This window comes from Cinclus cinclus, chromosome 11 (assembly GCF_963662255.1).
Source record: "Cinclus cinclus chromosome 11, bCinCin1.1, whole genome shotgun sequence".
NCBI classification, from domain to species: Eukaryota; Metazoa; Chordata; class Aves; order Passeriformes; family Cinclidae; genus Cinclus; species Cinclus cinclus.
Window position 1 is genome coordinate 13562483 of NC_085056.1, and position 27884 is coordinate 13590366.

Sequence of the window (27884 nt, forward strand, 5' to 3'; positions counted from 1 at the left end):
CTGTATACCCTTGTTTTATCTTTTTTCTCCATTTTTCTTTAAATTTAAAAAAATTTACTATTTTAGATACACTCCTTAAGCTAATACCAGTCCACCAACAATATCATAATTCTAGACCCACTTGTCTCTCTTTATTTAATGTCTCTGTTAAAATTTCACCATGAGGTGTACAATTATCTGCACACTAGATTTTTCATAGTTACTGCTTTCAAGAAAACCCTGTCTCACTCTTCAGCTATGCCCAGTATATTGATCCCTGTAATTTAGCATTTGGTTGCATTAAAATGAACTTTCTCTGAATGAAACCAGAACACCCAAGGATTAAGAGTCTGGCTTTTCCCATGTCTATCAATAACTGAAATTTATATGAAGAAGCAAATAGCACCACATAGAAACATATAACCTTACTGATTTCTTTTTACCAGTGATGATGTTTGGAAAAAAAAATGGTCAATTACAGACATTTTATGACACTAACTAGGGTCTCCAAACAGATTTACATCCAAAAAGCCATCAAAAAGCTTGTTGTAAAGTAAAATCTTCAGAGAACAAATTATTCATATCACAGGCATGTAAATGCTATAACCAGATCAATGGTATGGCACTTACAGAAATGATGGGTTGTGTGTTAAGCTCATTTATCCAAAGTTGATCATGTGGAGATGAAATGTAATAAAAAGCACATACCCAGCATGGATGCCTGCAAATACTCATGGTGCTGAGTAATGTGTGGCTAACTACCCTCATTCATACACTCACAGTCATACACTGTTGTCTTTGCTAGGGATGTAAAGATGCAATTAAATTAATTTTTCCACTGCCAACAGATGAGAACAGAGGGTAACTCACTGACAGCTGCCATGCCTGCCATGGAGAGGCAGCATTACCTCTAGAGCCAAGAGCTCTGTGCACAAACATTCCCACAGCCAGTATGCCAAACAGTGTGCATCTGCCAGCACCATGCACCCTGCACCCAGCACCCTGCACCCAGCAGCATGCAACCTGCACCCTGCACCATGCACCCTGCAACCTGCACCCTGCACCCTGCAACCTGCACCCTGCACCCTGCAACCTGCAACCTGCACCCTGCACCATGCACCCTGCAACCTGCACCATGCACCCTGCAACCTGCACCCAGCACCATGCACCCAGCACCCTGCACCATGCACCCTGCACTCTGCAACCTGCACCATGCACCCTGCAACCTGCACCCTGCACCATGCACCCTGCACCCTGCAACCTGCACCCAGCACCATGCAACCTGCACCCAGCACCCTGCACCCAGCACCTGCACCCAGCACCATGCAACCTGCACCATGCAACCTGCACCCTGCAACCTGCACCATGCACCCTGCAACCTGCACCCAGCACCATGCAACCTGCACCCAGCACCCTGCACCCAGCACCCTGCACCCAGCACCATGCAACCTGCACCCTGCACCCTGCAACCTGCACCCTGCACCCAGCACCCTGCAACCTGCACCCAGCACCATGCACCCTGCACCCAGCACCCTGCAACCTGCACCCTGCACCCAGCACCATGCACCCTGCAACCTGCACCCAGCACCCTGCACCCAGCACCATGCACCCTGCACCCAGCACCATGCACCCAGCACCCTGCAACCTGCACCCTGCAACCTGCACCCTGCACCCAGCAACCTGCACCCTGCAACCTGCACCCAGCACCCTGCAACCTGCACCCAGCACCATGCACCCTGCACCCAGCACCATGCACCCAGCACCCTGCACCCAGCAACCTGCACCCAGCACCATGCACCCAGCACCCTGCAACCTGCACCCAGCACCATGCACCCAGCACCATGCACCCAGCACCATGCACCCTGCAACCTGCACCCAGCACCCTGCACCCAGCACCCTCCTCTGAAGAGAGGGGCCTGAACCCAGCCTGCCATGGGCACTGGGGAGTGACACCCAACTGTGGATTTGGGCAGCAGAGTGCCACATCCACACCCAAACCACTGCCACAGCCACACCACTGCCACCTCCACACTGCCACAGCCACACTGCCACACCACATCCACACTGCCACAGCCACACTGCCACACCACATCCACACCACCACTGTCACACCACATCCACACCACCACTGCCACACCACATCCACACCGCCACAGCCACACCACCACTGCCACACCACATCCACACCACCACTGCCACACCACATCCACACCACCACTGCCACACCACATCCACACTGCCACAGCCACACCACATCCACACTGCCACAGCCACACTGCCACTGCACTACCATGACACGGCCACTGCCACATCCTCTAGTCACACAGGAAATGTTGGACATTGGATCATCACGTGGTGTTAACAGATTCTGGCAATTGCTGATGCCAAACAGAGCCAAACAGGTCTGTGGTAAAAAAATCTGAGTATGAATCTCCACAGTGCAGAGACTCAGAGGGGACAGTTGCTAGGAAAATGACATCCTGGCAAGGAAGTGGAGAATATCCACTGACTGGAGTCTATGAACATGCACTTTTTCTGCAGAATCTGTAATTAAATGCAAACATCTGGAGGATAACATAAATGATATATCAAGCTAATTAAATACTTAATTATATATATTTGCCTCCTCACAGATATAAAGGCAGTTCAGAGGAAATACAGACATACCATATGATCTAACTAAGAAAGAAAGAAGACATGTTGCAGCATTTAATTTTCTAATTATATAAAAAATAGATTACTGAAGACATATGCTTTAGAAAAATAATGCAAATTCACTATTACTGGAAAAATCACTCTTTTTTTTTAATAGTACTGCAAGCACATTTAAGCTTTTTAAGGCAATATAGCAGCAACTATCAATCAGAATAGAGTAAATTTAAACAAATCCAGATTAAGAAAATTGGAGTAAAAAAGAATTTTAAAAGTATATCCATCTGTGCTTTCCATTCCAGTTTCAAAACATAAGCTCATTTTAGAGCAGGCCGGCAGGTTGTCCTGATATGACTTGTACTCAAGCCAAGGCTATTATTATCTTATTTACAGAAGAGTTAATACTGTCTACAAACATCTCTTACTATGCTATAAAATTCTTTTATTTTCAATTAAAGATACAGCAAAACTTCTTAACTCCAATAGGTTCATATGTGGTTGAAGAAAGCCCTGCAGCTTCCCTGAAAATTAACCTCATTACTTATTATGTTGAATTTTCATTGGACAGGATGCACTGACTGAGAGTTTGAAATAATGTGGAAAGTGAGAACAATGTAAGTAGAAGATAATCGTCTTAACAGACTTTTTAATTCTTGACATTGTAGCTATCAGAAATAGCAGATAACTATAAAACTCTCAATGTCATGTACATTTACTCTTTGCACATCTAACACTTTTTTATCCATTATTTCACCACCCATTCATTCCATTACTTTTTCTGAGTTTCACTCAAAGCATAGAATACCTGCAGTGTATTTTCAGAACAATCACTTTATAGCTGGTAATGAAATAATAACCAGAAAATACACAAACAATTTGACACATTGGATGGGAAATCGATTTGTACCTCATCTGTGTTGTAGATAATCTGCAGCCCCGAAGAGATCATCTCAACCAAATAGAGGAGAAATAATGACACAGCATTGATCTGGAGTAATTAAACACAGAAAGGAAACTGTAATTAACTTCATGGTTATTGTAGTCGCATAAACAAAATAAATGTGATGTAATTCACTAACAAAGATGGTCCCACTCTAACACACTTCTGCTTCTTCAAAAATCCTGCATCTAATAATGTGGAAACAATCAATAGGAAAAGATGGCACAAACAAGCACTGTCCTCTACAACTTCAGATGCTTTATGATTTTTTAATTTCAAACTGTGCTAGGAAAATGTTCTCTCTCAGGCACACTGCTCTGACCCACAGGTAATCACTTTGGTCATGAGCTGTTTTCAGGTTTACATACATGTAAACGTGACAACTCACTAGCAAGTAGGTTATCAGAAAGGCAAGCAGTATATTGAATAGTGCACAGCACACCTAGAAAAAAAAATCACCTCAGCCCTGGTGGGAATTTTGGTATTATCAGCTGACAGGAGGAGAATTACAACATTCAGATAGGATCAGATATGTGAAAAACTGGGGGTTTTTTGTACCCATAGACACCATTTATTATGAACAGTAATTACCTTCAGCAGCTGTACAGATGAGCATCATTAGGTCAACTCATTGAGGAATCAAAGGAAACTGCCGGTTTGGTTTTTATTACAGAACTTTCCTATACTTGAGAATTTGTATCATATCAATAGAGAAGCTAAGTTTATCACAGTATGAGGTATAAAACCACAATCTCATTATATGAAAGGAAACATCTAGAACAAAAAGCGGATTCTTATCGGGAACATAACAGATTAAAAATTAGGTCCAAATTCTAAAAATCCATAAGTACTTAAGGACAACTGACTCCAGTGTCTTAATACAACCGAAATGCACCAAGTATAGCCATAAGGGTTACATAATATATTCAATTTTTCCCAGCTGAGCACTCTCAGTTGCGCTGTACTCTTGTCTCCACAGAGCTGAAAACTCTCTAATTTTTGAGGTATGCAGATGACAGATGGGAATGTGCACTTATGTTTATGAGAAGGACTGAGATGCCACAAGAAACAGACTTTAAACTGTCATACAGTACTCCCTAGGTCCCCAAATTGTCTCTTCCTATGAATAAAACATGTGTCTTTTCAGGAAATTTCACATAGTCCAAAATGCTAACTTAAGATAACTCCATAGAGCATTTTCCCCAGAACATACATTTTCTGAATCCAACACATTTCCTATACAAACTACTTAAGTAATACCGTCACCATGAAATGAAGTAATCATCAACCTACTGTGTCAGATCTGAATAATTTCACTAGCAATTTCTGAGCTAAAAGGTGTGTGCAGACTTATGGAATGCAAAAATAACAAGGTCATGAAAGCAAAGGGGGGTCAGAAAGTAAAGAGAAGGGGAAATAAAAAGAGCAAAGATTAAAACTCTGGAAAATGAGACAGAATAAAACAATCACTTATGCAATGAGTCTGACTAGGAACCACTATGCAAAGCAGTGAACAATAATTCCTTACTGTTGCCAGTGTACATTAAATGAATGAAAATTGCTCAAAAATATGGAAAATTCAACTGGGAATATTCACCATACAATTACACTAAATCTTTCACTTTGCTGACTACAACATTTCTGCCAGGATTATTTATTAAGAGCCATCAAAAAGTTGGTCTCAAAAAGAAGCAACTTTGTAAACAACCAACCATCTACCTCTAGAATCTCACGGTTATTTCAGTATTTGCCTTCTGACCAAAACATACCAAAACACTCTGTCTTTTTCAGCAGAAGATGCAAAAGGCAACTCAGTTTTACCACATACAGCACATCTAACACAAATCTAATGAAACTGAGATGGCTGCATTATGGAAGAATGGAGACAATATTATTAAAAAATCAGCCAAACTTGGATTTACATCAACATGGATGTGTTACCTGAAGGTGACCATACTCCTCATGGGAGAAGACCTCATCTCCAGTGTGTGCATTAAACACAGAATGCAGACATGCAGATGGTTTGGGGTCTTGTTTAAACTTCTGAACCTAAAGGTGAATGAAAGGCAAAGCATAAAAGCAAAGGCAATAATTTCAGTATGTTTGGCAACCACAAATTCACCATATACCTTATTTAAATTATTATTACTATTGTCACTATTATCAAACTAAAATTTATTGATTTGACCACTATCTAAACCTTATAATCAACAGTGTCTTTTCAGAACAATTACTTTATAGCTGCTAATTAAATGAAGCCAAGGTAACTCCATAACTCTTCAAGTCATGCTTTGCTCTCCAACAAATTTTAAAATTTTCTAAGCATCACTATCAGTACCTGATCCACAATTCACATTTCAGTATTCTCAACACTGATGCTACCCTCATAAGATTTTATTCTCGACCAACAAAACACAGCATGTGCCTCAGAACAAGTAAACAAGTACTATATTGTGGAGTCTACTCTACAAATACATTAAATACACCCCAGGCCATGACTCTTATATATGTTCACTGGCAATAGAATACAATAGGTGCATTTTTGCTACAACCAGCAGCATTTGCTCAGATCATGTCTTGAACACATATAATTTATATTATTTAAAAATATCTTCCTTTTACATGAGGCCACACACAGTATCTCAGAATAAAGTCCAGCCTGACTTTGGTCTGTTAGGTAGTAGAAACTGTTTATTACTACACTGTAGGAAGAGAAAAGCATCTGCAGTACACAAGGCAAAACCAGACAAGCAGTGTGCCAGCAGTGGGACACCTCTGTTAATTTAATGCTCATTATTCTTATCTGGCACTCCTCATCCCCAAAACAAACAACTGCACATCAAAGAGAAAAACAACAGCTCAAATGTAACAAGATCGATTTAGGTCAAGATTATTTAAAGGCATAAGACTCTCGAGAAACAATCCAACCCCCCAGAAAATATATGTCAGCATAAATACAACTGGCTTATTATTATTGTTACTGATATTACATACCTGTGGACTTCCCATTTCAGTTTGTGTGCTCAGCTGTGAGGGAAGCTATGGGCTTACATGAAAACTATTTCTAATAACACAGCTAAAAGTCAGGGACCTGAAACTTCAAATAACCACATGGAATGCATGTATTTAACTACTTCTAGATGCACTGCTAACCACTATGCAAAATTTGTCCACCACACCAAATTTTAATAAAAATTTAAGAATATAAGAATATTTAGAGTATATTCACAAGAGAATTACAAGCTGGATAAATCAACTGTGTTGCAACATAAGTAGAACTACTCTGTTTCCTTACTCATTTTGGAAACGTGAGCCCTTCTGAAGTTACGTCATTAAGTAAAATACACCTGGGAAACGTCTGCTAAAGAAATCAAATAAAACAATCAAAATGATCACCTAGATAAGGAGAACAACTGCAAACACAATAACCAAGATAACAGAGCAAAGAAAACTCTCCAGCCTTAACAAAAAATAGTTCTACATCTTTCCATTTAATCACTAAATAGACAGAAAACCCCCCACAAGTACTAATGGTGTAATACTTAAGTGGGACAAATGACCTCAAAACGAACACAAAGAAGTTTCAAGTGTACCCTGAACCTTCCTTCCCAAAACGCTCACATCTTCTATTCCTTAAAAAGATGCTGCAATCTGACAATAATGAAGCAGCTGTTCTGAGCTGGGGCACCCTAACACTGGGAATTGGATCCGCATTTAGGATTTGTTTTCCCAGTTGAACTAATCCCTGGGAATGAGGCGAGGGCAGCGTCCGCAGCGCGCTTTCACCTTATCGGCCTGGCGCATGTAGCAGTAGAGGATTCCCCTCATGCACTTTATGGCAGAATGCTCCAGCTCATGGGTCCTCCCCTTGTCATCATCGATGCGCCTGGGTGAGAGAGATAACTCGTTAAACAAATTGCCAATGTACTAGTGGGAGAAGAAGAAAGGAGACATTAATGCTTTGGAATATTAAGTATTTAACTAATGCTGCTGCATGGTGGTGCCCTCACTCATATCTACATGTCAACAGCCCTAGTCATCCTTTCTCATTAAAAGAAGAATAATAATGAAAGGGTTTTTGTCTGGCAACTTACACAAGCATTCCTCTTTCAAAATTTAAGAATTAAAAAATCCTCCCTGATATAGTAACATTCAGTCTCTTGCAAGTAACTGATTTGTAGCACCAGCAATAAGCCTACCAATGCCCTGAACTCTCCTACTAGATTTAAAAGTATCCCATGAGTACAATTTGCCAGAAGAACCTCTATTTTTAGTAGCATGCATTAATTTCACTGTAACAAATACTGGTACCAATTACATTATATGAAAACATGTTTACTTGCCAAAAGTAGAGTGACCTTTTCAACCTAGCACCGTCATAAATATTTTTATTGAGATTTGAAAACTCACCCTTCTCTATGGGTTTACAAATCTATTTTTGATAAAGCTTCATCTTTTAAAACCTTCCCAGGGAACTGAGTAAGAGAGGGAATGTAACCTGGCAGAGAGAGACATGAGTGTAGAAGTTATTCACCTGTAAGCAAGGGCCAATGCCCAGGCACAGGCAGCACAGTAAAGGCTGTCATGGACTTTTGCCTTTTGGTTATTCCCAAAAGTCTTGGTAGGGAACAGACCAGTGGTTGGGCTTTGATGGAGCAGCAACGTTGATTTAACTGGAAGAAGGAAAAATAAAAAGATTGTTAACAACATCTATATTTCTTCCAATTTCTAAATAGATTTTCAGGAACAGACCAAGCTGTTCAGGTGTGAACAAGCTGTTAGAGCATGCACAAGAAAAAAATCAGGGAAAGAAATTAAGGAGAAACAAACACAAAATTTGTTACATTGTTTTTTCAGACAAATTAGACCTTTTTACACAAAAACCCAGCAGTATTCAAAACTATTTGTATGACTCTGTTCTAGCACAACCCACTTTGTACAGGATTTCTACAAAGCAGCCCAGTATTTTCCTTTCTGTGAAAAGAGAAGAAAAAAGTGACTACAGTGTATCAACTGACCCCCTAATCAGTTAAATGCTTAAACTCTCCAGAACTGCCACATTCATAAAAACCACATTTTTAACTCAGGCCAGATGATTGTATCACTATTTATAAAAGTAGAGGGGAGTAAGTAAGGAGGAAGGACAACTACAATTATTTAATTCAGTACCTTGATATGAAAAAGGACTGAGATTTTCAAGTTCCCAAAACTGAGTTAGAAAAAATACCAAATATTACTTTAATTCTTTTTGCACTTCAATATTTTGCATTTTGGAAATTGTTTTTCCCAAGGTTATATAATAACCAGAATGCAACAAGATTGAAACTGGGCTTAATGCCCTCAAGCATCTTTCTAGCAATAATCTCTTCAGCATAAGACAGGAAAGCAGTTTTTTTCCACAGATTGTTGTCAAGCATCAATTTTAAGAAGGCCTCTTTATTGTCTATGTAGAATACTTAGAAACTAAGTATTCTAAATGAAAATTACAAGGTTTTACAGCTTCTTGCATTATATTCAGTGTCTTGATACCCTATAACAAAAGCTTTGATAAAATATTATCTGAAAAAGTCAATATAGATTATTACAAATGAAGTATAAATTCAATAGCAGATTTTCACTGTGGCAGCAGCATAATTGCCTGAAATAAACAGCAAGCACCACCACAGATTTGTTGCTGCCAAGAGTTCAAAAAGTCAATTGAACAGTCATCTCCTCTGTAAGAAAGCTACAAGCAATGCACCTATAAAATCAACACATCTATTGATGGACGAGGTACAACCCAGATTTCACTTCAAAAGCCATTTGAATGAAGGGAGTCCCATCCCACATTTTTAGAATGATGGGGAAATCCTTCACTATTCTGTACTCTTGCCTGAGTAAAACTTAAATTTTAAACTTCAAAATTGTCAATGGCACAGCCATTAAGCAATCCTCATTTTAGAATACAGGTAGGACTTCATAATAACACAAACCTCCTAAAACCCAAAACAATCACAACAAATTGTTGCTTTAATGATTTTGGCTTAAAATAATATAATATGAAAAACATTACAGTTGACTTGAAATTAGCTAACAAATAAAATTTCAGCACAAAACCACATTATGGCACTACTACTAACAAAAAAGAACTTCTAACTGATCACCTGCCAGACTGTTCCAAGTACTACAAGAAAGCTTTTGTCCATTTAAATTTTGCTTCAGTTGTATCTGGTCAATGTTACAACCCTAAAACATCCTTTAATCCAAAATAATTCTACATTCAATCTTACAGCTAAACTGGATTTTCAACAGACATTTTGATTTTCAGCAAGAAGTATAACTCAGCCCTCCCCTTTGCACTTTCCAAACTTCCAGCAGAAGTTTAGCAAACTATCCTTAAGTAGGAATAATGTAGCACTGATACTTATCGTGCAAATATCATCTCTACCTCACATCCAGGTTAGTTCAAGCATTATTAACTTACCAATTCTATAGTAATGATTTAATTTATCCCACAGAGTTTCCCCCTCTGGCTTTGGAAGATTAATACATTTAAGTGGCTCATAAATTGAACCTAAAATTAGAAGAAAAAAGAAAACCAAAATCAAGATCAGAATCAGTTTCATAATTGTAATATTGCTAAAAAATACAGTGATAAGGTATTTATTTATGTTTGTTATACGAAAGCATGATTTATGGAATTTCAATTGAAACAAAAAAGTTACCTCGACAGTCTCAGAGAATTTTTTCTACAGTATCTGTCTACACAAACCAGATCTCCACCTGTAGCTCCAGTGCCTTGTAGATACTCAGCTACAGAAAATGCTACATAAATGTAGAATTAATTCTTGAAGATAACTATTAAATGCTAAGAATTTTCTAGGAACATTTTCTTAGAACTTAAGTACATTACACAGAAAATTCCAGAAGATACGTAGGAAAACAGAAGAGGGACAAAAGTAGACCATATTCAATAATTACTGCCCTACCTGCCTTCTAAAATGATGATGTTCAACACCAGTGTTTCACCTACCCCAACCTTGTTTGCACCCACCAAGTCAGCCCAGCTAATGACAGGCCAGAATAAGGGTTGGCTTGTTCCTATATGCTGCTAAAGCTTAAACAGGCTATTCAAGAGATAAAGCCCTCAATGTACCTATATTCCAGAGAAATACAATGCTATCAAATCCCCATCTTCCATTCTCACTGTCCCACATACTGACTGCTTCCCTATTTGCACCTGAAAACAATGTTTTACTGAGAGCTGAAACGAGCTACCCATTAAAAATTACAGGGGTGAACCATTTCCAGCTTCTAATTTCAGAGTAACATCCCACTCCCCTCCCCAAATCCCTTGGGCTTTATTCAGTGTTCTGGATGGCAAGATCCCCACGAGAGCCATGTGCTCAGAGGAAGAAAGAGAATTTTCCCTTTCTGGACTGCACGCTGCCCTTCAGAAAAGCTCAGTGGATGCAGTGCCAGGGAAGCCCAGCCTGCCAAGCAGTTCTGGCAGGACACAGTGAGTGCTCCTTTTCACAGTGCCTCTTGGGCAATCCCAGCACATTCCCAAGCATCAGACATGAGACTGTCCATACAGGACTCTTATTCCCATGAAATCAAGAAAACAAAACAAAGAAAAAAAAAGTGCTCAAGAAACAACTGGATGTGGCACTCAGTGTCCTGTCCAGTTGCCAAGATGGTTTTTGGTCAAATGCTGGACTTGACAACCTCAGAGGTCTTTTCCAACCTAATTGGGATGCGTGTGGAATGGTGACAGAAGCTTTATGAATCAAGTCCTTTGGAGGGGAGACAAGAAAATTTCTGGCCATTCAAGAATGCAAACCTCACCCCAAGTTAGTATTACCTTTGCTTTGCAAGCACAGGAGTGAAAAAAAACCCCAGTCCTCCCCAAGCAGGGCCCTGGGTGCCTGCTCTACTTGGACATCCTGGGGATGCTTCCCAAGCAATCTGTGCTTCCCCTACAGCCTTTCCTCACTGGGAGAGGTTACATTGGAAATAAACACCTGCATGTGGGAAAGGGCCTGAAAGCAAAGCACAGAGAGCCCTGTTTATTTAAGCTGCCTAAAAAAACAAAGTCAAAATAAATGAAATTATTCTGTAATGGAAAAGAAAAACTTGTAACATATTACAGCTTGTGTCTCTTCTACTAAAATATATAAATAAATAATGAACATTCTGAACCAATTTAAATCTGTTTTTCAAAGCTGTTTTGTTTATCTACTTCTTTTAGCCTACGAATCCCTATCCATGAAATTATTCATAATTTATCCTGTTATACAATTAATTCAGTTATCTTGCAAAAGCACACAATATAGTGAGCTGTAGCTACTGTAATTTTGTACAGTGCTAAAGTGAAAGGACAGAATACACAAAAGAAAAAAACAGTCAGGAAGTCAATGCATTAAAAGCAGTGAATTTATGAGAAATTCACTTACTAGATTTTCAAAGGCAAAATAATGATTCTAATTCTCAGATTAGCTAACTGAATATCATATGCATATCCACAATCCTCTGTGTGTGAAACAGGTTCAGAATGTCCACTTCCTGCAGGCTGCTAACCCCAGTGTGGCTCCAGGACACACAGCCGAGCATCCACAGGCACATACACACAAGTCAAAAGTTCCTGAACTAAAACTGTTCTCATTTAAATACTTACCAGACAATCTGTGACCCTCTGTGGCCAACAGAGAAACAAAACAAAGGTATCAAGAACAAAAAGCAAGCAAGCAAGATTCTTCTATATCAGAGCATTCAAATATTTCAACTTTGTGCAGAAAGAAGATTAAACAGAACAGAGAGCATGAAAATGTCAAAACACCACCATCTACAAATTACATTATTCTAGATGTTGAAACTTTAATAGAAATATAGTAGAAGTCAGAGCAGACTGCTGATGGAACAGAAAGGTAAAATGAATTCAAAGTTTGAAAAACTGACAAAAACATATTTTTATACTTGAAGTATTCCCTAAAATTATTCCTACTACAAAGAGGAGAACTTGTATAAATCAAAGTTTTCCACATATTCTTCATTAATTCCTTATTAGCATCTACATAGTTTACGTTTTGCTTGGGTGTCTACAGCATTCTCCTGGAGAAATCATGTGGTAAATTACATTTCATTACGATCACAACCTAATCAAAGCAAGGAACAGCCAGGACAAACACGAAGCTGCTCCTTCCTTGTGCTTTTGGAGAGAGCCCATAACACAGAGGAAGCTATTTTAAGGGTGACTAAAAAAAAAAAAAACAAACAAAAAAAAAAGCCTGTCTACAGTCTCATCCAAAATCTATTTGAGTTCATTTCAGAAGGATAAAAACCTGTCATAGAAAGCATTTTCAATTTCACATTTAAAATAGGTTTTCAAACTAAAAAAAACCAAACAAACAAAAAAACTTTTTAAAGATATGACAACAGCAAGAGTGCAGTATTCTAAACGTAAGAGAGTGACATATGCAAATAGGACCCTGGAGGTCTCCTACAGCAGCATTCAAAAGAAACAGAATGAGGACATTAAATACTGTTTTTCATAAATACATCACTTCATTATAACCATGCAGTGTGAGTTTTATTTTAGGTAAATAAGTAGACATGCTAGGAAGAATATAAAAACCTATTTTGTTGATTTACTATTTCTTCTGCTGTCTAGAGGTGCAACAACCCCATCCAACATTTAAATAGGGTATTTGGGAGTTCAGCCTTTTTTCCACAAAGAATGAAGTGTGCCCATTATTTCCTTACTCCACAAGTGTACTGCTGCAGGCAGTACCTACTTCAAAATCAGTAAAAAACTGATAGAAAATCAAAGTGTCATTTCCTGTGTTAATATAATTAATGCCTGATAAGAGAACACAAAGTCTTGATCCCATTAAATCCCTGTTTGTCTTCAGACATTGCACTGACTAAATGCTCTATATTCAAAATCTGAAAAAATCTAATTTAATGGAAAACTAACCCCCTTTCATTTCCTACCGTTTACAGCTCCCAGAGAAATACGATTTCACCACTCTTCAAGTTGAATAATTACTAAAAATTATGGATAGAGATTCCTTTCAAAGTAATAGAGAACAGGAAGAAACTTTGATCCTACGCATAAACAATCTCTGAAAGCTGAAAATATGTCATCCTAATGTGAAAGTACTTTCCCACCCACCTCATTTTCATTCCAGTTATACCTGAGATTAGCATTATCTGCTCTTCAGGGAAGAGATATGAACTGTACAGATGTTTGGATTCAGAAGCTATGGCCAAAATGGCTTTAAAAGAGTTCTGCTTCCAAATTTGTATATACAGAAGTTTTGGACACACACTTATCCTTAAAGATGGCAATAATTGTGCATATTAAAGAAAAATAAGGATTAGAATGGAATTCTGTACCCAACTCTATGGATAAAGACTTGAATATTTCAACAAGAATGGTTTATTCAAATTTTTCACAGTACAGAATTAATATAAACAAACACATCCACAAAGTTAATCCCAAACAAATGGAAGCAACATGGCAAGAACTTTATTTCCAACATTTCACATGCCAGAAGAACAAAATAAAATTTGGTTTGCAGAATTAAATCAGGACAGACCAAACAAAAAAAGCTGAGAATACAAGATTAATTTGTATATTTGATAAGAATGAAAACTGACCACAGCCTTTGATGTGACACTAGGTCTGGACATAATCATTTGAGACAGAGGAAAGCTCTGGACCTCCTCAGATCACTGTAATTTTCACTACCCAGCATTAGTAAGGGCAGTGACAGCTTCACATTACAGAAGTCATCGGGACCAAAAGAGGATTTTATTTCCACTCACAGCAAAGTTTAAGAAATGATATTACATGGGGATTTTTAATCACTACATACAGATCAAAACTATGATCTCATAGCTGACCCTGCTTTGAGCAAGAGGCTGGAGTAGGTGACATCCTGACAACCCTTCCAGACTGAACTGCTCTACAAAACAGGGTAAGCAAACACCAGGAAAAGGCTTGGAGAAGAAGACAGAAAAGGTATTAAAGTATTCCTCTACCTGAATACACAGTAGAAGTTAGCAAAAGGTATGAATTGTTACATTGTTGAGTGATGATATCAAATGAGTAAAAATTAGTAAAATCTTGTAATAGTTTCATTTAAATAGCTTTGAAGTGATAGAGCTTTTAAACTATTGTTTATCAAGAAGAACCATGCGCAAGTAATTCAACTAATATTTCACAGAATCACAGAACATCCTGAGTTGGAAGGGATGCACAAGGGTTACCAAGGTCCAGCTCCTGGCCCTGCACAGAACAAGCCCAGAATGGCACCCTGTGCCTGAGAGCATTGTCCAAACTCTTCCTGAGCCCTGCCAGCCTTGGTGCTGTGCCCACTGTCCTGGGGAACCTGTTCCAGTGCCCAGCCACCCTCTGGGTGAAGAACCTTTTTCCTGATATCCAACCTAAACCTCCACCCCTGACTCAGCTCCAACCATTCACTCAGGGCCTGTCACTGAGGAAACAGAGAGGAGAAAAAAAATACACACCAATTTATTTTGTCCTTTCTCTATTTCCTAATTATCTGAAGGTAGTTCTCTGTCCAGTATATTATACTTAATGGAAACTACTGATTTCAGGATTTTCAGTAACTAACAACACAAACAACAAAAGCTACTGAACACCAGAAATAAAATACTGACCATCATGCCAGTACACAGGAGCTTCACATAACCAAAATGCCAAAGTCTACCACACAAGCCTTGTAAATGCTACAAGCAAGGCAGGAAACCACTCAGGATATTCAAGGCAGGCATTGCCACTTCTGAGAATTCAAAACAATAGGTGTTAAAAACTACTAAAAATGTTTATTTTGCATCACAACAAGAGAAACATCAAATATCTATACAATAATTAGGAAATAGTAGATTTTTTTTACACTGTCAACACATCACATTTTTTATTTTTTGATGATCAGAGAGGCAAAACTGAAAGGCCACAGGCAGGGCAGGGGAGTCCAAGCCAGTTGTGTCCCCTTACCTGGTCACTGCCACCAGCACTTGTACTGCTACTGTGTTTCAACAAGGACTACAGGAGAATTTTCCCCAATCACAGAGTATCACACATGGATACATCTCACCCCAGTCAAACTCCCTCCAAAATACACAGTAATGGTCTTGACAACTTCATATACTCTAGCTTCTGCAGCACCTGAAGAGAAGCAGGGCTTTACTTTGCTTCCACTTAATTTCCAAATGTCCAACTTGGTAACCAATGACTGACTGACTGGAAATTTGACTTATCTCTAAACCGGTCACCTTGGGGGTTTTTAGGAGTCAATTACAAACAGCATTCTTAAGGCATCTTTCACGTGATCTTAAAAGAGGAATTTGAGTTCAGAGATGGTTGCACTGAGGGATACTGACAGGCACTCTAAACAAACAAAACAGGAAGATTTGACAGTAGATTTCAATCTAAGTGGATTACAATTTTCAGAAATTTTTACTGAAAGAGTTCAATTTTTTAAGTTCTACTGTACAGTGCTAAAAAATTTACTAACACAGGACACTGCATGAAACAAAACACACAATTATTTTTTGTTGAATTAAATAGCCACAAACAAAAACAAAACACAGAACTGCACACTTACCAAATTTTAAAAAAGCATGCGCAGAGGAGGCTCTGTCATCATCCAAATTGGCCATTTCAAATTGGTGCAGCTAATCACAAACGTCTCAGGCTAAGCTACAGTGATTTTCAAAACTGTTTAGTAAATGTTAAAGGCAATCAGCATTAAATTAAGTGAAAGCAATGTTAGTGGAGTTATTAACACAAGAGAGTGCACAACACAAACTTTCATTACATCTTATGTTTCCTTCTTCTACATTGACCTCTTGGTTTTATTTTGCTTTTACTTCCATAAAACTTAGTAGTTTACTCCATCTGAGTAAAAGGACACAGTTTACAAAAAAAATCCATCTTTTGGGTACTTGACACAAGTTTTGTTATTCAATAGGAAACTTGCTACAAACACCAAAAGGTGATGAATACAATCTATTTTTCAAGATGAAATAAAAATACTGATTTAACTAGTGCACACTAATGTGTTAAGCAACATTATTGATAAGGAGCTAAAACTCTGCTAATGCATAGTGCTGATTTCATCCCTTGTGAAATCTATACCAGGATGTTTCCTGAAGTCATATATATTAGTTATGGCAATGAATATCTCAGTTATTTGAGGTAGAACATCTTCCTCTTTGGAATATACAACAGGAAAAACGTTGTCGGTAATCATGATGACAAGTTTTTCCAATTCTTTAAAGTTTATGCTTTCTAAAGTAACAAAAATTTCAGGGGTTTCAGACTAGTCAACTACTATCTTTAGAATCTGCTCCTAATCAGAGTAGCAACAAATGAAACAGTATTTTACTGCTGCAGGAAGAGGAATGAACATTTCTGAATAAAATTTGGTTTTACTGGAAAAAAAGTCATTCATAACTTCATACACATAAACATGAGGAAACAAATTACCTCCCCCAGGATTGAGTCTTACATGATCCATTGCTGCAGGCTATAAAACATGAGTCACTGCTGCGTTTCAGGCACGTGTGTCTATACTCCATGTTTACTACATCTTACTGCAAGTAGCCCTCTAGTAAAAAAACCCAAACCAAACAAAGCAGTGCTGTTTGTGAGCTGGAAGTCCAGCACAGGCCTCAGCCAAACCAGAAATACGTGGGGGAGTTTCTGTCACCTATGACAATCCCAAACATGCCTCCTTCTGACAGGAAGGAAGGGAAAAACCCTGAAGTCATACAAATTACAACATAAAGATGCAGCAGTAAACTTGAAACATAAGAACATTGGTTTTTTCTTTTTAGATATGAAAGTTTCCTGAAAGATATTAAATAAAATTTGATTTTTAAATCAACTCTTTTACTGGAAGAACTTTTCAACTAATAATGTTTATTATTAGGAATATATGAACGGTTTCAAAATAATGTTTATTTCCTGAGCAAATTTCTTCAGTTGTTATATAAAATGCCACGAACAAATCCCTAGACTGAGGTCACTGAACAAAATCTGTATGAACTAGGAAAGAAGGAAGCGAACTACAGTAACAATCAGTCAGAAGACAATTCTTTGTACATTTAACAAAGAAGTAGCAGGCAGCAGCAGTTTAGAAAAAAAGTGATGCGCTTGAAACCACGAAAAGCCTTCTGCAGACATAGGCCTGACCCTGCAAGGGACTGCCGAGGCTCGGGGCTCACACGCTCCGGAGGTGCAGCTGCCAGCCGCGGTTCTGTAGAGCCCGCGGCTCCATCTGTGCATCGCCTTCCAGCTCAGCCCCGCAATCGAGACCGCCCAGAGCCACAAGCCCCGGACGGGCGCTCTCAGTCGTGGGATTCGCCAATCAATCTATACATAAACTGAGCTTTCAGAGCCAAATTAATCAGACCAGCCTTCCAACAGTCAATTCTTTAGAGGCCTCATAAAGCCCCATTTTGGTCTTACACTGTCTGAACAGCTATTAGCACAACAAAACCAACCAAACGTGTAAAAAAGTAACAACTGAGTTTTACAAGCATGTATATGGTATATAAATAAACGCAGGGAGCTCCTGGGAAACTTTTTCCGTTAGAACAATTAAACTCCTACTGTGACAGTAATTTACTTTAAAATAAACAAATAAATAAATTCAGACTCCAAGATTTTGAAATTTAAGCTAACTCGGCAACATCACCCTTTGGTTTAGGCCAGATCGTAGCTGCCCCACAATCCACGTTCAGAACAAGAAACTCCCAGGCTGTAAGAAGGCTACCTTTACCTAAGAGAAACCTGGCAAAGGCTCGTACTCCCCTCTAAACGCCCAATCTGTTCCACAACTGCAACACTCGATACAACTGCGGCACTGAACAGGCCACGAGCGCTGCCTTCGCAGCCGTGGGCACAGCAGACACCTGAGCGGCACCTGGGCTGAGGCACACCGCGGGCCGAGCCCTGCGCCCCTCAGGGCCGCCACCGCCGGGCACGGCGGGGACGGGCAAACAGCCCCGGGCCGGGCCGGGAGCGGGGCAGGGAGCGCGGGAGGCAGGGGGATCCCCGGAGCTCCTCCCGGGCGAGCCAAGAGGTCAGACCTGAGCGTTTGGAGCGAGCGCGCAGCTCCAGCATCTTCCAGCTCACGTCCGCCATGTGAGTCGCCGCCATGGCGGAGCGGTCCCGCAGAGCCCCCGGCTCGGGCAGCGCGGTGCCGGGCGGGCCGCGCCTGGCTCCCGCCGTAAAGCGCAGGCTCCGCTGCCGCAAACCGCGGCCGGGCCCGCCCCGCGCTGCCGTCAGAGCGCGGGCGGGGCGAGGCCGTGCGCGATGGGGGCCCGCGGGCCGTGCCCGCCGCTGGCCCCGCTGCTGGCCCCGGCCCTGGCCCTGCTGGCCCTGGCGGGGCCCGCCCGCGCTCTGCAGAACGTGACCGCTCAGCTCTTCGGGCCCGAGGCCCGCGGGACCCTGGCGGCCTTCGGCGACTTCAACTCGGACAAGCAGACGGACCTGTTCGTGCTGCGCGGCGGTGAGTGCGCGGCCGGGGCCGGCGGCGCGGCCGGGGCTCTGGGGGCACGGGCGGTGTGAAGGAGCCGCGCTCCTCGTCCCCTCCAGCGCAAGGACAGCCCTGGGGGAGGCACCGGGCACGGGCTGAGCGCGGGGCCGGGGCTGGGACAGCGCTCCCGGTGCGAGCTGTGCGGCGGAGAGAGGGCAGAGGGGATGGGCTCGCTGGGCCCCGCCATCCCTGGGGCTTCCCGGCCGCTCGCTCTCTGCCCGAGCACGGCCTGGGTGCGCGGGGCTGTTGTCGCCGAGGGCCGGCGCGGTGAGCACAGCGTTGTTTGCACGATGAAATGACATTTGCTCTACTCCCAGGTATTTCCTGTGCGGAATACGGTACTCAATTTGTACTACAATGGTTCCTGTGGGGCGCGTTTTTCTTTGAAGTTGAATTTATGGTTGTGCAATAATTTAGAGACTTCATCCTACAACTTAAATGGTTGTTTTGCTCCTGCTTTCAGAGTATTTTTGGAAACAAAGATGAATATTTCACAGATGTGGAGGAAAAATTGCACTTTATCCTACTTTGAACATAGTCAAAGTGTTAGGGTAGAGAAATTTGTTATACCTGTCGCCTGCCACGAGTTTCTCTTAAGGCTTCAGATATGGGGAGACCTCAAATCAGGGCTTGTTTTTAGTGGTCAGTGTTATTTGCAGACATTAGTCTTGCGTTACTTTACCTTCTTGAAGCACGTTAGGATAGTAAATTTATTAGTCAATTCACCTTCTTTATTCCTTCAATCTCAGAAATGTTTTTTAAGTAGCTCTGGTAAAGCACGAGTGCCTTCCCCATCTAGTTGAATTATTGAAATGCATGGCTCCCTGGAAATGCTCCATTGGCTCATCTGTTGAAAAAATGATCAGATTTAAAATGAATGTCTGTGATAAGAAATTTCTTTTCTTATCTTTCAGATGAGTGCATATAACAATGTGAATAGTTACAAGTTTCAGAAATGAGATTTGTGATTTCTCTGTGTCTCTATAGCAGCACTGGATAAATAATTTTCCAGTGTGATACTTATTGTAAAAATCAGCTTGAAGTAACATAGTTGAAAACATTATTTTTCATAACTTAAGTCTTGATGAAAAGTAACTACAGTATACTCTCAGAACAAAAATTAGCACTTCTAAATGGTGGGATAAATGGCAGCCAATTGTAGACAGCGTGAGGAAAAGAGCACTGGAGATGACACCAGACTTTGAGGAACAGGAGTCTGCAAATCAGCCCAGTCCTAATAATCCTAACCCTTAATAAGGAAATGGGGATGATGTCTTGAACCTTTTGCTGGATATATATTATTTTTCTGATCTTGCATTACTTCAGTTCAATGAGAGTAGTGTTCCATATGCTCAGGTACATAAAAGAAAATCAGACTGTGCTCATACCTTTGTAAGAAATAGTAAAATTACTGAATGTGAGGGATAATCCAGATGCAGAAGCATCCTGTTGTAAGACCAGTTCAAAAGTACTAGTGGACTCTGGGTTTAGTCACTTTTTGAAGCTCAGAATATACAAATAAATGGAGTTGTGCATACCTATTTAGTGAGTCTGTGCATGTGACAGGGCAGTGGAGAAGCTCACGCTGGTTGCTTGTTTAGTGTGCCAGTTTCTGGTTATGCCTGATGCCTCTGCTGGTAGTACAGGGCAGTGAGGGGACATTCCTCTGTTCACCTGCTGCATTTCATTGGGGAATTTGGGAAATTTCTGTGGTACTTATTTCACATATGGGTATGTATGTGATATATATATATCATACAGACACTCAGCCTGAAGACCTCTGTATGGAAACTATTCCTGTTTTTTCACACCCTCCAATGCCCTGGATTTTTTCTTACTATCCTCTTCTCTCATAAAGAATACAGAACTGCAAACAGCATTTAGGATTGATTGTAGTGGCATAGTAATTCTGTTTTCTGTTCATGTAATAATCTTTAGTAGTTAATTTGTTTTGGCTGTTGGTGAAATTTTTATATCTCTGTCTTTAATGACCAAAAGATCTCATTTCTCAGTGTTGCAACTAACTAGGGACCTGGTATGTGCAAAAACAGATTTGATTCTTTATCCTGGTCATTACTTTACTAATTAGCCAATAAAAAGGCAGGTGAGAGTCTGAGGTGTGAAATGGGAATTCCAGGTCCAGCAGGCAGCGCCCAGGTGTGCTGTACAGAGCTGGGGCAGCCCCAGGCTCCTGTGCCAGGCCTTTCCCTCATCCAGGAACGTGTCCTGCAGCTCAGGCAGCATTTCTCTGGGTGTGTGCTGGTCTCCCTGGCCTCTCTGAAAGGGTCCTGTTCATTTACTCATTTGATGGTGGATTCTCCTCTTCAAGAGGTTTGTGGCAGGTGCCTTTTGTTTCATAGTGAGGAACCTTGTATTCTCTGCTATTCCACAGCTGTGAACTCTGCCATAAAACAATGCTCATAAAAAGTACTGTGGTTGCTCAAGATTGGAGCCTTAGAATTATTCTTTTATAGAAAATGATTTTGTGGTGCTGCAGCTGGGTTTATTGGAGAATGAAGGAAAGAAAAAAATACAGTTGTTGCGCTGTGAGCTATGTTTTACTTACAGAGGGGTGTGTGTGTGCATTGTGGCTTACTGACTGAAAAATTTATTTCCTCACTGAGGTTAAAATTCTTATTTTTTTCCCTGAATTTCAGTTATTTCTGCAACATAAATTTTTTATTTAGATTGTCCTGAAATAATGAAATTATATTTGTATTGTTGCCTCTAAATGAGGAGATGCTGCAGGGAAGCAAGTGAATTCTGAGTTTCCTTTCAAGTGCTTTGGGCAGCTGACATGGGAAAGCAGTATCAGATCCTGCTATGTGAGACACAGTATTGAAAGAATTAACTGAAGTTAGCTTTTAACCATTTATTGGTGTTGTAGAACTGCTGCCTATTAGTTTTCCATGTGTAAGATTTCTTAATTCATTACAGAAAGTTTTATTTTAAGCAATGTGATAAAAATAAGAAAGTTCTAACACTAAACCCCCAGAGAAAATGTGTGATATTAGCATTCCTTTGAGACCCAGCTGACTTTCAGTTGTATTGAAGAAGTGCTCCTTTTGCCTCCTTTGGAATGAGGAGGAAGTAGTGATATGAGGTGTCTTTCAAAGGGTTTGCTGCTGTGGGGAATGGTCATTTGTGGCAGGGTTGTTCAAATGCTGGGTTTGTACATAAGCCATTCCCAGTCTCATTCCCAGTCTTCCTGTATTGCTCATGGTCTTGCTTGCCTTGGCAGGAAATGAGTTGGTGATCTTTTTGGCTGACCAGAAGGAACCCTACTTTAAGCCCCGTGTGAAGCTACCAATGAAGTGAGTATGGATGTTCCATGCTGCCACAGCCTGTTTTCCTTGAAAGTGCCTCTCTGCACTCAGTGGGAGCTGCCTGCAATTGTGCTCTTGTTACCTCTGACTTGTTCAGCTTATCCTTACAGCTCTAGTTCTTTAACCAACTTCCTGATTCATTTCCTGATACATTTTTGTTTTGTTTGTCAGATGACAGAATCTGTGGAGATGAGTTGTGTCATTTATGTTGTTAACTAATAAGTGTGATTTCCCACCCCTTATGGAATATTTATGGTTTAGGTTTTGTCCTCAAACTAGTATTCAAAATACCCATATGTTGAAATATTTTTGCAGTTGATTTGGGTCTTCGGGATTTTATTTCCTAGTGAAGCAAACTGTCATTATGTAGCATACATAGGTCTTTGTGGTGGGCAGCATTAGTATCAGCCCCAAGACATGTTTTCAAGGAAATTCATCCATTTCTGTAGTTACTGATGGAGCCCAGCCAAAATCATCTGATTTAGAAGAGATACGAAGAATGGTGTTCTGGTATTTCTGAGTAGACATCTCGTCCTTTCTCAGGTTTACATGTGGCCTTTGAAAAACCATCAGTTTTTAATAAATGTAAGCCAATCTGTTGATGTGCATATATATGTCTGGCTTTAATATCCTGTAATACTAATATGGTTATTACTTATGAATAAGGCTTGCCAATAGTATTATGTTTATTAAAAGTTAAATTGCTTTTGTAGCTCAGCTTCATATTCTGTATTCTACATATTTTTATTTTTCCTTATTCCCTCCTGTCTTGGAAGGAACTAATTTGTTTAATGGATTAGAAATTATCTGCTTTTAATCCTTAACATGACCTGTGTTTGTGTGTGTAAAGCAGACTCTGAGTAGGTAAGCAAATAAAAAAAGATAGAAAGAACAAACAAAGGTGGGAAGGAGTAGTAAGACCTGGCAGAAGGCAGGAGGAAATGGCATTGTCTTTTTTTAAATCTACTTGTGCCTGACTCCTGCTGTTTAAACAGTTCCTGTTGGTTTATGTTCTTGCTCTTGGAATGCAGCCAGAAGATCCTGCTCACTGAAACACATTTTGGTTGACTGGTTCTACAACAAATGTGAGGATTAACGAAGTGTAGCTTAGCGACCCGGATATGGTTGAAGAATGCCCGATAGCTGAAGTTTAGAGTCAAAATGTCATTTTCCTTAGACTAAGGCAGTCTGTCAGGTGCCTGATGTTGAGATACTTTTGCAGTAGTTAAGGACTTTATCATAAACCAGGCTGTTGAAGGGTAAGATTGTATTGGACCAACTAACAATAATTGGGCAAGCCTTTGAGCACACAAGTGCTTTTTCATGCAGACCTTTTTACAATTATTTCTATGTGGGGGTTTTTGTTTTTAATTCCAGATCTCTCGGTGTCACCATAACCAGTGTAGTTCCTGGAGATTATGATGGAGATTCCCAAATGGATGTCCTCCTCACTACCCAGGCCCCAAGTCATGGCAAAGATGAACTTTCAGTGTTTATTTTCTGGGGACACAACCAAACATTAGGTGAGTTGCTGAGACTGGTTCTCAGTAAGATTGTTAGACTTCTTAATTCCAAGTAATGTCAAGAAGTTTCAACTAATTTTTACAGTGTAATGATTGTTTTTACAACTAAAATAGGGATTAGCAGCTCTTCAGCTTCACACCCATATATTATCCTGCTGTTAAACTGTGTTCAGTAATTAATGAAAGAGAACAATGCTTGCAGTATATTATGCAACAGACGTAACCAAACATTATTCTAATTTGGCAGTACCTATTAACTGAAGAGCTGCTTCTCATGGCTTCCCCATCATGCATGTCAGCTTCACAAAGACTATCTGAAAAGATTTATCTTCAGTTTAAAATGCACAGGGAACCTGGTGTGAACTTCAGCGCATCAACTTTCAAAATAGCATACCTAAGCCTACCAATAGTAATATAATATTTACATTAAACAAAACTCATTGAAGACAGTGACACACTGAAGTAGGTGTTGGAAGAGAGGTTTCTAGAGTCACTATTGGTGAAAGTTTTCAGACCTTTACAATTAAATTTTCAGAAGTCTCTTAGCAGTGTTTGAGGTACAGCTGGTTCTTTCTTTGTGTGTAGTCATGGATTGTGTGAGCACTTGGGGTCTCTTCTGTTTTCTGTTGACTTTGGTAGGAAAGGGTTTGGGGAAGAATTTAGGGTTTGAACAAGGACAGATAAGCAAAAGAAAATACTCTTTAATCCACAAAAACTACCAAAGAATAATAACTCGTAAACAACAGTGTTATGGCATAGTTACAGGTGAGGCAAATTTGCCTCAGGCACCGTTGCTTCTGGCTTTAATCAGAGCTGAAACAAGCAACCTGAAAAAGTGCAATGGATTAAATATTAAAGGAATAGCAGGTATCTCCAGCACTGGGAAGAATATGAGGGCTTGGATTAAGTTATTCTATTTTATTTTGAAAAGAAACCCAGGTGTTGGGGGAGCCACAAATGAGGATATGGGGCTTGGAGGAGGAGTCAGAGGTTTAAAATTCAGGCAGTGGTTGGTATGTGCTGAGGCTATTGGCAAGGTATGAGGTGTCTCCTTGGGTGATAAAGTGTGACAGACAAGTTAGTAGGAGGGGACTGTTGTATGAAATGTGGAAATTGCAACGACAAACATTGTGGAGAGAAGAGGCAAATGGGGATGATCTGGCAAGGAGTTTGGATTACTAGTAAAAGTGAAGTCTAAGGTGATAACGGGATGGGAATTTACTCCTCACTTCCCATTTAGAAAGTCTGCCTTTATTGCTTATTTCAAAGACTCACTGTGTATAATTAAGAATGTGTTTTACAGTGACAAAACATTAAACAGAAGTCTTAACATACCATGTTAAACTTTCAGTCTGTCTTCATCCCAACTGTTTCAGTTTTCCTGTATGTGTGTGATTCTAGTCATACACAGAAGTAGATTTTACTAAGATCTACTTAGAATAATTTGTTGAGGACTTTAGTGGAGAGAGAAGAAGCCTTCAGTATTTTAACTGTAACTCACCTTTCCTGCAAAATTTCAGGAAGCTGTTTAGTTCTTAATATTAAGTGATGCCTTTTTTTAATCATAAAACCGATGGCTTTAAATTAATAGAATAATTGTCTTAGTTGAAAATGGAATTGTCAGAATATTTTGTTAACTAAATGAAGTTAATGCTTTCTGTTTTCAGATCTTAACCATAAAACTGTGTTAAATAAGACTTTTCTTGATGAGCCTTTAGTAATGGAGTAAGTATATGACCTAATTTTTTAGAAAAAACACATTCATAGTGGTGGCTAAGAGCAGCTTAAATATATTTTAATGCTAAAATTTAAAACACGTGTTCTTTATCTTTTAAGAACGGGGTGGTTTGTGTAGTGTCAGTTGATCTAGCAAAAGATGATGAACCAAAGGAGTTATCTTTACAATTCTTGTATATTATATTATATTATCCTGGCAGTATTAACTGCATGATCTTTTAATTTCTTTCATTTCTGTACTCTGAGTATTCAGAAAAAAAAACCCCACTCATTTCTCAGTGAATTTTGTAAAGCAGAAACTTTACTGGCATACCAAAATGAGCAGATAACCCTTTCACAATGTGCTTGCCTGTGTGTGAAATGCTGAACAAAAGTGGAGAGCAAGTAGATCTGGAAAAGCCAAAGCACAGGCAGAGTGGGAAACACTGATAGACCTTTACTGCTACCAGCAGCTCAGACAAGAGCCAAAATTCAGAGTGGACTCACAGCTGAGAGCTCTTCAGGGCTCAGAGGCAAAAGGGGCTAGTACAGAGGAGTTTAAGAACAGGTGGTTTGGACTCCTGTAGTGACTGAGGTGGTAGTGACATCGTGTTCCATTTTCAGCTTTAATGGAGACTTGATTCCTGATGTGTTTGGTGTGACGAGTGACTCGAGTAAGCCACAGATCCTGCTAGGCAGGTAAGCTGAGGGCTTGAGGGCCAGCATGGCTTTGGGAACTTGGGCACTGTGCATCCACTTCCCACTGAAGTGGAGGATTTGTTTAACTCTTCTGTGCAAATGTGAATCTTCTTCTGTCCTTGGCAAGCATTCGGTGACATTCTTCATCTGATCTTTGAAGTGTTATTTTATGAGGCAAGTAGACAATCCATGAGAGCTGAGAAAACAGAACCACTGATAATAGGCATCTGAAATAGGAAAATTGTTTCTCAGAACAATTAGTTCCAAGAAGTTATAGTCTCATTTCTTTAGTACACATTTGATATTTAGTATTGTAATCTGTGTTATTGAACTTGTGCTGTACAAAAACTGCTTTCAGGTTGATGATGCAAGAACTATTGAAACAGATCTTATAATTAAAGAGACAGCAAAAGAAAAATCCGGAAGTGTTTGGGGTAACTTAAAAAAGTAACTCTCTCATCTGCCTGGGAAATGATTTGTAATGGGAAGGTTGGCCACCATAGGAAATCAAAAGCACAGGAAGTGCAGGATGGAAGGGCATTAAACTATATATATTTTAAGGGAGATGTAGGGGAAGAGATTTATGAAGTGACATAAAAGCAGAGGTGACTAAGTAGCAGCACAGGTGTGCATACAAGTGATGTCTGTGTCACACCCCTTGTGTTGAGGAGTGCCTCAGGCCACTCTTGGGCATATAGAAGCTGTCTGAAGCCTTATGAGATGAAATTGAAAGGGAACTAAGTTTTATTATTAAAATTTCTGCTAGCCCTGAAATTTCTAGAATGGGACCAGTAATCAAATACTGGAGTAAAAATAATGGCATACTTAAATGCTTAGCAAGGACTGTGCAAAGGATTATTTTTAACGTATGAATGCTAAAATCAAAGAACAACAAATGATTGTGTCTCTACTGGTTCAGAAGAACCAGTCTGTAACCAAAAGATACAGAGTAGCAATGTCTCTGTTATTGGGCAGGATGCCAGGGAACTTTAAGTCTGTCATTTGAAAATAAAAAACCTGTACCTGTAGTTCCTAACTGGCTCTTTTCCTTTCCTAGGGTAAATAACATTTGAATGTGTCAGTGGAAACTATACTCTTCTTGGTAGTGTGTTTTTGTTCATTATTCCAACTTCAATTATATCATCATACTTGTACTAATGCCTTATGAAACATTACAGTTTCACAAGGGTTTTTCTGAACACTTTGCAATGATTATATATAAAATAAATCGTATGAGCTTTTGGAGAAATGGAAAAAAGTGGGAAAAATGTTTCATTTTTTGAGGGAATTTTTTTTCAGGAGCTTTAAGATGCAAATAGACTTGCTCATCATATCTCAGAATAAGACTGAGTGCTATAGGTAATAGCATAAGCTGTGCCTTGTTCATGGAAAACAGCTTTGTCACATGCTCAGAAAAGCACTTTTCTATTTTAATTCAAAATGTTTTAAGATTTATTCTAGATCTGTATAACTAACTTCATTGGCAATCTTCAAG

At 39.8% G+C, this 27884-nt stretch overlaps 2 protein-coding genes across 7 annotated transcripts in view; one reads left to right on the top strand and one right to left on the bottom strand.

Annotated features, from left to right (window-relative positions):
* Positions 1-18780, bottom strand: part of PHKB (phosphorylase kinase regulatory subunit beta) — a 71793-nt gene extending 53013 nt beyond the window's left edge. For 3 of the 6 annotated variants that reach the window (XM_062500006.1, XM_062500004.1, XM_062500010.1), the window contains exons 1-6: positions 18677-18780; positions 10035-10124; positions 8106-8244; positions 7358-7457; positions 5513-5620; positions 3539-3619 (exon numbers count right to left, since the gene is read on the bottom strand). In XM_062500006.1, coding sequence (XP_062355990.1) covers positions 3539-3619; positions 5513-5620; positions 7358-7457; positions 8106-8244; positions 10035-10124; positions 18677-18746 — 588 coding nt within the window. In that variant the 5' untranslated portion in view covers positions 18747-18780. Of the gene's footprint in view, positions 1-3538; positions 3620-5512; positions 5621-7357; positions 7458-8105; positions 8245-10034; positions 10125-12227; positions 12246-16185; positions 16489-18676 lie in introns of those variants that run through there. The other 3 variants (XM_062500007.1, XM_062500005.1, XM_062500008.1) reach the window with 2 other exon arrangements.
* Positions 18781-18902: 122 nt separating this feature from the next.
* ITFG1 (integrin alpha FG-GAP repeat containing 1) overlaps positions 18903-27884 on the top strand; it is a 73276-nt gene continuing 64294 nt past the window's right edge. Inside the window, exons 1-5 of the mRNA XM_062500113.1 lie at positions 18903-19098; positions 22367-22439; positions 23829-23974; positions 25642-25699; positions 26315-26389. Of these exons, the coding sequence (XP_062356097.1) occupies positions 18903-19098; positions 22367-22439; positions 23829-23974; positions 25642-25699; positions 26315-26389 (548 nt within the window). The remainder of the gene's footprint in view (positions 19099-22366; positions 22440-23828; positions 23975-25641; positions 25700-26314; positions 26390-27884) is intronic.